The following is a 13,126-nucleotide window of genomic DNA, read 5'->3' on the forward strand; positions in this document are numbered from 1 at the left end:
CTCAGAGAGGCCAAGGGATGTACCTAAGATGACAGAGTTAAAGGCAAAATTGGGAGCAGAGCCCAGTGACCTTCCTACAGATTCACTGTGGCCTGTGGAATGGCTCACAGTCTAAGTCACCACTGGGGTAAGTAGGTGCTGGGGGCTGGTTCTATGTGTCCGTCAGCAATATTCACACCAAACCAGCCAGGACACTCAGGTTACCCAGTACCCAATGTACTGTCAGAGAGGTAATGCAGTGGCAGGGAGAATGGCCCCCGGTGGGGTGGGGCTGGCACTGACAGGCCCATCAGAGGTGCTGAGCAAGACAGTGTGGGAGGGGAAAATCCTACAAGGTGTCTGTTGCACGGGGGCTCCAAGAATAAATGACTACCAAGCAGGCTGGTGGCTTTAGGTCCTGGTGAAAAAGGGGTCACACCTTTACATGCCTGCAAAGAATAAGTAACAGCTCTTCCTTCCCAACAAATGCTCAGAAAGCCCAGCCTTTCTCAGGAAATTGGTCCCCAACTTTGAATACCCTTGATGTGTTTTCCACTCCATACGTAATTGAAGTGCCTTCAGGAAGCGTAGATAACGTTTTTCTATTTAATCTGCATACTCTTCGAGGCTGGAGTCCTGACCGTGTCAGTGCTACTGCTCATTCCCGAGTCAAGGCACAGAGACCAGAGTGCAGCCATCAGACACAATGGTTTGGCGGGGCCCGCATCAATGCTGGCACAGTAGTGTGTTAATGAGTGTTAAAGCTGACGTCGCACATACAGCGTTCTCAATTTTTAAAATTACAACTCTGTAACAAGTCATGCTGTTAAAACATACAAGAAACACCAGTTAAGCGTTCAAGTATATAACACACAGCCTGTACAGATCACTGGTATCCCAAAGTGCATAACAAATCATTTTCTTTGAAATGAGGCAAGAATTAGCAGGTAGTTCAATTGTTTGAGCACTAAGATAAATAGAAATAACAATCCAAACATTAAATACCAATTACTACCTTAGGAGCTACAAATCAGCTTGGCATTACAACATGCCCCTCCTCGGTAGCAAACCCAGGAAATGTGAGGGTTTGGCAGAAAGCACAAACCTATAACCAATATGCATCTATGCAATAAAGACATAGTGTCACTTCCCAACCAGCACTTTCAAAATGCTCCTCACATATTTTGCGAGAAAAGCCTGGCCCATATACTTGTCCCAATGGCATTGAAAATAACAACCTTCAGATGTTGGGAGTGAAGCTGCTCTCAAGCCAACAGCTGGACATAATTGATCTGAAGCTTCTACTGTGTCCCCCTAAAGGAGGATTATGGGTCAGTCTGACAGCCTGGTGGCCAAAGATGTCACCTCATATTTATATTCTTAACTCCAGAAACAGAGCAGAAAATTAAACTGACCCTCCCTGATTAGCTTCAGGGACTGGAAGAAACTGCTACATAAGAGGTGATCTAGCAAGGTCACTCAAAGCCCAGTCGAGAGCATTTCACACCTTGGTGGTACTTTGGGGGAGAGGAAAGTTATTTCACCCAGGTCACAGTTCAGTCTCCATCCTTTGTGAGAATTAACTCCAGTGTTCAAGCCAGCTGCGTTGCTCTCTCTCCCTCTTATCTGAAACTACCACTTGAAGAACTTGACTCTATTAGGACAGTCTCATGCTTAGAAGTGACTGAAATTCCAGGATGGGCAAAGTAATATTTTATACAAATATATATATGTACAAAAGATGTTAAAAAGACAGTCTCTAAAGCACTTTGGGATTCCCCCAATGGAAGGCACCAGATAAATGCAATGCATTACTAAAAGGAAAAGTCAAGTTTTACAGCTTTCACATCTGCAAAGAGTAAGCTCTAGGGGTATCTCTTTTTTGGTGGTAAAACCTGCTTGTTTAGAAAAATACTCATGAGAGTGACTGAGTTATTCTGCCTCTCCTTGTTTCCACTTTTCACAAGCTTTATGGTCAATGACCATGGATTCCATGCTCAGCGACCCAACACCATCAGCCTTGGCAAACTGAACAGTCCTCACAAGTTTGTACCATCACTGTACCTTCAGTGCAGCTGGGGATAATTTTATAAATTCTCTGCCTTCCAGTGCTAGAAACATCAGCCAAAGCCAAGTGCTCCATGTGCAAATTCTGAAAAATGACCTTGCTCTTCTGACTTAGTGGCTGGTTGCCCCTAAGTCACGTCACCTTTCCTGATGCTTCTGACAAGCAGAAGTAGATGGCAGACCATCAGGCACTAGGAGGTGGCCTCCTCCCCATTCCCTATGAGGCTCCAGTTTAATGGAAGGATTTGACCTGGAGACTTAAGGGCATAAGTGACTAGTACATTCATCCAACTAGTTGCCTGCTCTGTAGCAGCCACGACAACTACAAGTATACAAAGCCTTCTGACAAGATCCTTACCACACCCCTGTGAAGTATGTATTATCCTCAACCAACTAAAACACAAAATGGACCTCTTTAGGGAAGGTCCAAGCCTTGGATAAAAAGTCTGCCTAACTCTATGCTTAGACTCCTGAAATTCTGCAGCCTTTCCAAAGACTGAAGAATAATGGAAGCCATCTGGAAAACCATCTGATTACCTAGAAGATATTGGAGAAGAATTATCTTACAAAGGGGCCCAGGATTCCCTTCACAATGTGCTAGTTAACTGAAGAAGAGGAGGGAGGGCATTTTGGAGAAGGCTAGAGTTCTCAACCTTCAACACAAGTTTAGAAGTTTAAAGGTCTTTTCGATAACATTAAGCTTTTCAAGTAGTTTATAATTATTAGGACATTTTATGAAGTAGCAATTTTATTTTACAACTCTTTCCTTTCTCCTTGCCTCTACCCATCCTCCCCCAACAAAAGGCAGTTGGAATGGAAATAAGAACGATAGTAGTTCCATCCTGGGTAAGCCACACTGCCATCACGTACGTCTATATTTAGAGCACACACTTCCACACCACCAGGTTTCCAAGTCACACCCGGAACGCCAGGGCAATTAGAGCTTCGTATATAACATACTGTATCCTAGAAGCAAAATTATCTAAGTAAATTCTGCTTGGAAATAAAAGGGCTCTCATTTTATAAGCTTTCAGAGCAGGCAACAAAAGTTTCTAAGCTACTGCCCTTGCTAGCAACCCAACAACATTCACCTCAGGGAGACAGTACAACATTAAACCTCTTTTTAGTGGAGAAAGACAACATGACCTTATTCCTAAACATCTTAAAAAATAAATATTTCAAAAACATGCTAATATCTAAGACACAGCAAAATTTGGTCAAATGGCCTAAACCAGGAACCTCAGCCAGAAATAAATGTCTCCATGGTCACTCTAGGAAAGACCGAGGTCTGTCTTTGAAAGGTCTTCAAGCATCCTGTGATTTGGCCTATGTTTAGCTGAAGCCCCTGTCCCTAAGGCTTTTATTCTTGGAAAAAAATTTCAATCTTATCTACATGTTTAACTGAGTAACATTCTCTAAAGAGCAACATTTACGAGATGAACATCAGCACACGTCGTTCTAAAGCGACCAGCGCACCCATGCAAGCCACAGGGCTACAGATCATTTATAAAAACAGCTCACAGACTTGCATCGGTCATGTGTGCTTAACTACACATTCTCCTTGTTTTGGTATTAAACTAAATGAAAGCAATGGATAAAGAACTGAGATTTTGTTTTCACATGACTGTGAGCAAAAATCTCATCATATCTTTGCTAACCCCATAAACATGTTTCCACTGGACAGGCTTGTGGGGGCTTTTTGTACAGAACTCACATGACAACCTCAGAAACAGGAGCACAAACAACTCACAGACAGTACTAGGCCACGAGCACTAGAATAGAGTACACAGTGAACAGAAAAATTAGCATTCTGGGTGGTACTCATCTGGCAGAAAGGTGAACATTTTATGCCCACGATGCAAAGACCAGTGAGTGTCATTTCGTTGAAAGGTGCAAAGGCATGGTGTCAGACACACCACCCTCTATAAATGATTCTAAATACTGTAAAAGCAACCTGGGGTGCATATCCCATGCATCTCTCCCCTTTGGGGCTGGGCATATTCCTTACGCCATAACCCTAAGCTGCCTGGACTGTGCCAGAGGCACAAGAGGCAGCTTAGCAATGTGGGTTTGAGGATGGCAAGTCCTCCCGGCTAATGTAGAGAATCATTTAAACTTAGTTCGCTTGGGGAGCTCCTGCTCATGTTTGTCAGGCTTGCCATGAGGGATTTAACTTTATGGGCATAGTAGTCCCTTAAATTGATGGAAGGGACTTCCTTCATTCCATCTCCAAAGTCACAGCTACGCATGGCACTCTCGAGTTGCTTTTGGCGCCGATAAAAGTGGGAGAACTTATTGAAGATCAAGGTGATGGGCAGGACTACCACTAGGATACCTGCCAGGATGCAGGCAGAGGCGGTCAGCTTCCCTGCCGTGGTCCCTGGGACTACATCCCCATACCCCACAGTGGTCATGCTGACTGTGGCCCACCACCAGCAGGCAGGGATGGTGGCCAGGCCCTCGTTCTCCTCCTTTTCAATGGTGTAGGCCACTACGGAGAAGATAGAAATCCCCACGGACAGGTAGAGCAAAAGCAGCCCTACTTCTTTGTAGCTGTATTTCAGGGTGGCCCCCAGGGAGCGGAGGCCAGTGGAGTGTCTAGCCAGCTTTAAGATGCGGAAAATCCGCATCAGCCTCAGGACCTGGGCCACCCTGCCCAAGTTGGCCAAGGTAGGCGAGCTCTCCACCACCAGGTTCACCACCAGAGTGATGTAAAAGGGGACGATGGACATGAGGTCGATAAGGTTTAGGGCATTCTTGAAAAACTTGAGGAAGTCAGGGGCCACAGCAAACCTGGCCACCAGCTCAAAGGTGAACCAGGCGATGCCAAAGTGCTCCACGATTTCGAACCTGGGGTCCTCGCCAGGGTTGCCCTGGCTGTCGGGGATTTGGAAGTCTGGCAGGCTGTTGAGGCACATGGTGATGATGGACCCCAACACCACCAGGATAGATAGGACGCTGAAGACCCTGCTCAGAACTGAGTAGCCAGGGTTGTCCAGCGCCAGCCACAGCTGCCTGCGGAAGTTGCCCAGGGGCTGCCCGTCGAACTTGGAGGCGTCGTTGTAGAAGGCCAGGATCTCATCGAAGGAGGACGCGGTGCTCTCCTGGTCGCTCTGCTCGTCCCACTTCTCCTGCTCGGGCTCCACTTTGCGGCCGTGGTAGCTGTAGCTGCAGCAGGAGTCGATGAAGAACTCGTTGATGCCCCAGTACTCGATCTCCTGGCTGAAGGAGAAGACGCACAGCTCCGCCATGACGTGAAGCTTGCCGGTGTGGTAGAAATGCAGCACATAGGGGAAGAGCTCGGGGTTGCGATCAAAATAGAACTCATGCTGGACGTCGTCGTAGTCATCGCAGAGCTCCAGAATGGCCTCGCGCGAGTGGCAGAGCAGCAGGCGGCCCAGGCGCGTCTCGGGGAAGCGCAGCAGTGTGTGCGAGCGCAGCCGCCTCTTGAAGCCTCCTACGTTGATGCGGATCTCTCCATCCTCGACGTTGGCCTCCGACACGTCCCACAGGCTCTGGCCGGTCATGCTGGAGACGCCCAGCCGCCCGCGCCGCGCGGGGGCGCTACACCTAAAAGAGGAGGGAACCGCGTCGGGTGAGCACCGGGCGCTCAGGGCCTGGGCGTCCCTCTCTTTCTCCCCACCCGTCCCCGGCGGGCCCAGTCCTCTCCAGGCGGGTCTCCGGATGCTGAAGGGCACTGGGATGGGGGAACGGTTCTGGGAGTTTGGCCCCCTCCCAAGGAAAAGCTGGGAGAGGGAGGTATGTTTCCTTTAGCATGGCCGCACCTCCACTCCCACCCTGGGGGTCCTGTTGGTCGCTTTGCGCTTGCGGGGGTCGCGCGCCCGCAGCTCTTAGAGCCCAGGGGGCTGCAAGCTGACCTTGCCCGTGGGCGGGCCGAGGAGACGCCCCCGCCCGCTCGCCGCAGACAGGCGGGACCGGAGCTGGGATGCGCACGGGCAGGGCTGGGCGGTGATGGGGGGCGCGTAGCTTCGGGAGGGGGGCGGGGGAATTTACCGCTCGAGTCTGTAAACCCCGAGCATGCGGGGAGGGGGCTCGTGTGGCGTCTCCCGAGTCCAGCCCCCACGACTGGAGCCCCCTCGCCCCCCCGCCCCAGTCCTCCCCGCCCGCCAGGCGCGGTGACCCGGAGCAGCGTGCGCCGCTCCTTACCCAGCGGAGCTGCCCAGGCTCGCCCTTTGCTTTCTGGAAACGCTTACCTGCGAGCACGGAGACCCGCGGCTGAGGCCGGCGGGAAACTTCCCCGACCTGCTGGCGAGCATCTCTGTGGCCGCCGCCGCCGACTGGTTGTGCGTGTGCGCGCGGGAGCGAGTGTGTGTGCGCCTGTGTGTGCGCCTGGCGGGCCGGCGGGCGGGGTCCGCCGAGCGTCTCCTCCCGTCTCCGGCCAGAGATGCTGCCGCCGCCCGCGGTTGCGGGAGGCTCACAGGTGGCTGCGTGGCCCCGACGCTCGCAGAGCCCCCTTCGCTCGATCCGCGCGCTCCTCAGGCCCCAGGAGAGACCGCAGCCCGCACGGCAGGCGCCCGCGGGAGCCGGAGCCGGAGCCGGAGCAGAGCCGGTGCCTGGGGCGCGGCGCGGTGGTGCTGAACGGATAGCTCCGCGCGCCCCAGCCCCGGACGCGGCCGCCGCCCCAGACCCAGGAGAAGCCGCGGCCGCTGCCGCCTCGGCTCCTCTGCTCTCCTCCGGCGCGTCACGGCGTCCCTTTTGCGCCCCCGGCTCGACACAGCCGACACCTTTCCCAACCCCTCACCCATCCCCTGGTGACAGCTGTTTTTGCCACCCTCCTTCCTCCCAGGGCGCAGGCAGGGACTGCCTACGGTGACCTTTCCCCACTGGGTCTCAGATGGGAGCCGGGTGGGGAATGAGGGCGGCTTGTGTGAGTCCGGGGGAAGGGCAGGACGGGAGAAACTCCAGGTTTCCCCTTTTAGGGACCTGGTGAAAAGTTTCCTGAAGCTGAGGGGGGAGGGCGGTGTTGGGCAAAGGCAGCAGAAGGGGAGAAAAGCGGCAGGGAAGCCCGAGGTCGAGCTCAGCTTAGCTTGCCGGGGCGGGAGTGCAGGCCCCACGCGTGGGAGGGAGTCCCGGGGCTCTGTGTGCGAGCTCCGCGTGGGCGCCGTGTGTACAGGCAGGTGCCCTGTGCGGGCTCTGGAGGAGTGCAGGGAGCTGTGTGTGTGTGGTCTAAGGACTTTCCAGTATCTGTGTGCGGCGTTGATAAAAATGGAACCTCTGAGGGGCGGGGAGATGCATACGGTGTGTCAGAACAGGAGAACCTAGGGCATGTCAGTGTGAGGTGTGTACACAGGCGGGGACTGTGAGCTGTGTATACAGCATGCTGTATACAGTGTAGTATTCAGTGGGACTGACAGCGTCCGTGTGTGTAATAAAATAACTGTGCATGCGGACACAGTGGGGACTGTGGGGTGTGGGTCCATGGTGAATGTGCTCAGTAACTGTGTCCCCGTTCCCCAGGAGACTTGTGGCCCAGATCTGAGCTCTTGGTCTCCTAGGATTGTTCCTTAAGGCACTGCCTGCTGGGACCCAGCTGAAAAGTGGGTCCACTGTCCTCTCCCATTGGTCTCTCAGCCCTTTTGCATGGTCCCCATTTGCAAAGACTGTGAGCTTAGCAGGGAGCTAGTGGGCTACAGTCTTGGTCTGAAGTCCTGGGAAAGCCCTGTGCTGTGGCTCTGGACTCAGGGCCCCATCACAGCCATAGTAGGAAGCATGTCCTTTCTTTATGTGGCCCTAGCCATGCTGTCTCAGCTAGACAGGTTCTCTGCAGAGCTTGAGTGCTCTGGGGCTTCTTGGAGGGCGGGGGTGGCCCCTGCATCTGGCTTCATGTGGGGGCCCCTGGATCCAAGCCTGACTTCACTTAGAGGAGACCTGTCCCTGTGCCAGCCACCTGCCTCTGGGTATGTGTGTGTGTGGGGGGTGTGCAGGTGTGTTGCCTGCTGAGAGGGTTCCACACCCATGTCCCTGCGGGCTTCTGCAAGTGCAGGGGTTCCAGGGGGGGAGGCACGCATGGGAGTGGAGAGGAGGGTGGTGAGGGCCACATGAGTTTCCTTTCTCTTGTGTCTGATGCTCTTAGAGAAGGGTGTATGTGCCAGTGTGTGTGGGGGAGAGAGACAGAGAGAGAGAGACAGAGAGAGAGAGGATTCAGTATTTGTTGTCTTTCTCTCTTCTATTTCTTTCGAGGTCTGCATTTTGGAGTATGCTCACCTCATCCCTTCTCTAGGTCTGTTGGATCTGTCATATGAAGTTGGTGGCTCTCCCCGCTCCTGGCTGGGTTGCAGTCTGGAGTCCCCTGGGTCTCTTTTATCCCCATGGGAGTGCTGCTGAGTGTGCCAGCCCCTGCTGGGGCGTGTGTGTGTGTTTAAGTGCACGCGTAATCGCTGTGTTGCTGCCTCTTTCACACTTTCTCCACCCCCTCCCACACCTTGGGGGGTGGTGGCTGTGAGGTCTCCCTGCTGCAGGTGCCCGTAGCAGCAGCATCCGTGGGCAGGCTTCGTGGGCGCTGCGGCTCTCTCTAGCCCCTCACCCTCATTCTTTCACTACGTGCTGCCTGGCTCCTGGCCACCCCAAAGCTCACAGCCCCCCTTCTGCTTCGCCGCCACATGCCTGTGTGGCTTCTGCTGCATGGCCACCATTCCCAGCCACTCCCATCCCTCGGCCTCGCTCCTGACTCTTCTCTTGGCTTAGCTCAATACATGAATCACCTTTTCCTGCCGCATTTGGAGGATCCCTCCCCCCAGAAACGCTTGAGTTTGATGACTCTGGGGCTTTCCTCCCTCCCCTGCTTTATTTATCTGCCTGTCTCCTTCTGTTCCTGTCTGTTTTTGTTCTTGCTCATTCCTTCTTCCTTTGTGGTCGTGGGAGATTTCATCCATGGAGAGAGAGCCTCTCTGTCTTCTTTGTTTCTCCACACTCACGGCCACCCCACCCGCAGACCACCAGCGCTCTGCCTGGGCCCCTAGGGCTCCCCCTTTCACCATCTCTCTGATAGGGGTCCGTCCATGCCCCTTTCAGCTCTGCTCCCTGTACTCGCCAGCTCCCCTCCACCTCCCTCTTTCCCATTCACCTTCCCTTCCTCCCTCTCTCCCTCTCCCTTGTCCCCTTCCACAGCTGACAGAGCTGTGCCAACATGCCCCCAGCCACTGGACGGCCCAGTGTATGTACCTGCCCGTTATTAGCGTGTCCTGAGAGGCTGGGGTCAAGGACAGCCTCCCATGCCTGCCTTTCCTTGAATGGAAAAGTCAACTTGGAGGCCGAGGAGAAGCCCGAGTTTGGCGCACATCAGTTGTTTTTTGGAAAGGCTGAGGCAGAAGCTCTGAGGGTCTGATAGATGCTTTTGCAGAGGGTTAAGTGTATGTGAGAGGCAGAGCCACTTGTTTATTTCCCAGTCACTGCACTGAAGAGAAATGGAGCCATCTCCCTCTTTCTGTACCCGGGAAGCTGGCTGTGTTTATGGTTTATTTAGAGGTCTGAGCCCTGATCTTAAAATACAGCTGCCTGCTCCAGGCACATGTCAAGGCCTGCCCCTGGGCTGGCCTGCCAGGGAGATCCTGAAGGGGCAAGGTGGGGACTCACCCTGGGAAGGGGGACAAAGAGACCCCAGGCAGTGGCCCAGATCCCTGCACCTGGGAGCCTATTATCTCTGCCTTCCCTGCCAGCACTGATCTCTCAGTTGAGCCCACACATCTCAGAGCCGGCTTTTTTCCCTGACAGGCGAGGGGGCTGCTCTGGCGGCTTGGCTGAGGGAGCTGGGCTGCCTGACCTACATTACCCACTGCGGAGGAGCTAGCACTCATCCTCCTGGGGGTGTGAGCACAGGGGTGCCCGCCGCCCACTGGAGTGGACTGTTCACCGTGTCCATCCCACTCCCCACCAGCCACCCTCCCCATCAGAGCCAGAATGCCTCTTAAAAACACAAACCAGGTCATGTCATTCCCTCCTGAAAGCCTTCCAGGGGCTTCCTGTCGAAGTGAGAATGAAAGCCACTTCCTTACCACAGTTCCAAGACCTTCATGATGCACCCTGCTCGGCTCGCAGACTCATCCCATTCGTCTCGTCTCCATCAATTATGCTCCAGCCATGTGCCCCTTTGCTCCCTCCGCAGGGCCTTTGTACCTTCTGTTCTCTCTGTTTGTCATGGCAGCTTCACACAGCAGGCTTCATCTTGTGACTCAGGCCTCGATTTAAATGTCACCTCCTCAGAGAAGCCCAATCTAAACTGGATCCCTCAGTCGGTTTCTGTCATTGCTTTCACTACACTGACATTAAACAGTTATTGAATATGTGATTGAATGATGAATGATGAGGCTCCAACTCCACTCCTGCATTATTCCATGCCAGCCAGAGTCTTGGCCTGCCTCTTCTTCTTCCTGGTGGATCAAGAATGCAAGAAATGTGTGCGTGGGGGGAGAGGTTGCTGTTCCTGAGGCTGTGGCTTGGAGCCCCTAGGCTGTGGGTGCTCTCCCAAGCAGTTGATTAGCCTAAGGTATCTCATCCCTAGTTGCACATTAGAATCATTTGGGGAGCTTTTGAAATAGCCAATGCCCCAGATGCCTTGGGCCTCACCCAAACCAATTAAATCAGAATCTCTGGTGTAGGGCCCAGGGAATCATCGTTTTCTTAAAGCTCCTAACTGATCGCAGTGTGGAGCCGATGTTGAGAGCCTGGGCAGCCTGTCTTCGGGGGCGTGGACACAGAGCTCTGTGCCCCAGTGCAGCCCGGCAGTCAGCACCAAGGGCAGGGGCTGTGTCTTAGCTCAGTAAATGCCCACCCTCGTCCCAACTCTAGGGTCAGTGCCTGCCTGGAGTGGGGCACCGTAAAGGCTGGGGACCTTTGTCACCGCCTCCCCCCAGTCCCTCACTCCTGCAGGGCTCCCCGAGCCCGTGCCTCTCAGAATCATTTACCTTGGAGAGAACCAGTAATTAAGAATAGTCGTGGTTACTTCCACTCGTTGGGAGAGGATCCGCTCCTGAGCCTTTGTCAGGCTGATGGTGGTAATGCAGGTGGGCCTCTCTGGGTGGATTTGCAGTGGGAAGGGCACGGAGAAGCTGCTGGGGGCGGAGGCAGGCGGGAAGAGAAGACGAAAGCAGGAGGGGAGACCTTGAGCTGGGAAAGCCAGGCTGATCCTTGGGAAGGAGGGCGTGGGGAAGGGAGGGAACAAGAGTGGTGGAGTAGATTGGGAGGAAAGTTGGGGATTAAAAAGTTTTAAGAAGTTTTGCTGTATTACGAATGCAATTCCTCGTTAAGTGTTTTCTCAAGCGGTAACAGTAAATATTTATATAGCTTTTGTGTTGTTTCTGGATGCCGGACTGAATTTATTATGAGTCCTTTCCTAGGCCATTTGGCTTTATCCCCAGAGCCATAGGCCACCCTTCTCTCCTGCTACAGCACCCCCCCCAATCCCTAGGTGCCACTGGATGTTGACAAGGCAGAGAAGGTTGTTTCTGAAGGGCTCCTCTCTGAGAACCTTAATAAAAGGGGGACCAGATGCTCTCCAGCTGGCAAGCACAGCGCCTGCTCCTGGGGGGTTGGGGCCCTCAAGGTCCTGCCTCTTGTGCCTCCTGCTCCAAGTCTCTTCTTCTTGGGAGGATGTCCCTTCAAGCTCCCCTGAGTACTACTGCACTGGGGCTCTTCACCGAATTCCCCAGAACATCTTGGGACAAGGCTGGAATAGCTAAGATAAACCTGATTAAATTTAGATTTAATGTCACCACAAGGAAATTAACAAGAGGACAACATGGCTTCTAGATAAGGGCCCCTCTCACCAGTGTCACTCTCACCTGCCTCTGGGGTCTGAATGTGTTTCCCCTCTACCCCAGGCCCTTCTGAAAGCCCACAGGGTAGAGTTTGAGCCCCAGGGACCCAGGAGCTTCCTCTCCATTTGCCCCAGGTATGTCCCTGACTTCTGCTGTCCCTCCTCTCTTGACCCTTCTCTGGGGTCTTCTCTGGGGACTGACAGTTGGACTAAAGCCCCAGCCCCTCGCCCTGGCCCTACTCTCTGGGCCCAGCAGGACACCGGGTCAGGACAGTTTACCTCAAGGCCCTCACCTGTGTTCAGGGAGTGGTGGGGTCTCAGCAACCATCCCCCACAGCAGGTGGCTGGTGAAGATGAAGAGGGGGAGAACATGAAGCTGAGAGTGATGGCGAGGAGGGGAGCAACAGAGGGAAGCCGCTGGCTGAGGTATGTGCCCTGGAGCTAGACTGCTTGGGTCCCAGTCCAGCTCTTCCAGCCATGTATCCTTGGGCAAAACATCTGCCCTCTCCAGGCCTCTCTTCATCTTTAAAACCTATGGTAGTCCCTAACTCGTGAGGTTATTCTGAGAATTAAGAGGAGTGTTAAAGAGCTATACCAAGGCCTGGTGCATAGCAAGAGCTTCAAATGTTGACCATGACTAGTACCAATTATCTAGTGCTTATGATAGGATCGAGCCTGTGCTAAGCTCTCTGCGTGCCTCCTGCCCTCATTTGGGTACTATTATTAACCTCATTTTACTGATGCCCATTAAGTGGAGTGTTTAGACTCAAACATGGCTCTTTGGTTCCAAAATCTGCCCTCTCATTGATCTCAAGTAGGTGCAAGATTAATTAGGGTAGGCTACTTGCTGTAACAATCCCCCAACCCCAGTGGCTGAAGATAATAAAAGGATCATTTCTCACTCGTGTAACAGTCCAATTGGGTGTTTGGGAGCAGCCTCCTACGTGGTGATTCCAGGACCCAGGCTCCTTCTGTCTAGAGTTCTGCCAGCTTCTAGGGCCTTGGAATCCTTCCCCGGGATCCTCTGCATCAAGATGGGAGATGGGGAAAGAGAGCATGGAGGATGGCATGAGATGTTTTCAAGGCCAGGTCTGGAAGCAGCAGACTTCACTTCTGCCCTTTGGCCAGAACTCAGTAATATGGACCCATGAAACTGGGAGAGGTGGAGGAGGTTGCAGGAAGAAGAGAAATTGGGGGCACCAGCACTCTCTGTTGCCAATGGAGGAGTAGAAGCTGGTAGACATCTGTGTCCATTCCACCCAAGGTGGAGAGAGGGAGCACAGGAAAGTCCCCACTCGCTGCTTCCCA

The 13,126-nt window shown here is 53.4% G+C and overlaps 1 protein-coding gene across 1 annotated transcript; it reads right to left on the reverse strand.

The window, feature by feature from the left end:
* Positions 1–4,139: 4,139 nt before the first annotated feature.
* Positions 4,140–5,588, reverse strand: KCNS2 (potassium voltage-gated channel modifier subfamily S member 2). Its single transcript, XM_014788081.2, has one exon. The coding sequence runs from the start codon at positions 5,571–5,573 to the stop codon at positions 4,140–4,142; it is 1,434 nt and encodes a 477-aa protein (XP_014643567.1). The 5' UTR covers positions 5,574–5,588.
* Positions 5,589–13,126: the final 7,538 nt, after the last annotated feature.

Source organism: Ceratotherium simum, chromosome 23, assembly GCF_057802395.1.
Source record: "Ceratotherium simum simum isolate JZ-2026a chromosome 23, ASM5780239v1, whole genome shotgun sequence".
Taxonomy (NCBI): Eukaryota; Metazoa; Chordata; class Mammalia; order Perissodactyla; family Rhinocerotidae; genus Ceratotherium; species Ceratotherium simum.

Bases quoted from the DNA above. Each gene is read 5' to 3' on its own strand.
- KCNS2 (XM_014788081.2), bottom strand. From the start codon at position 5,573: ATGACCGGCCAGAGCCTGTGGGACGTGTCGGAGGCCAACGTCGAGGAT.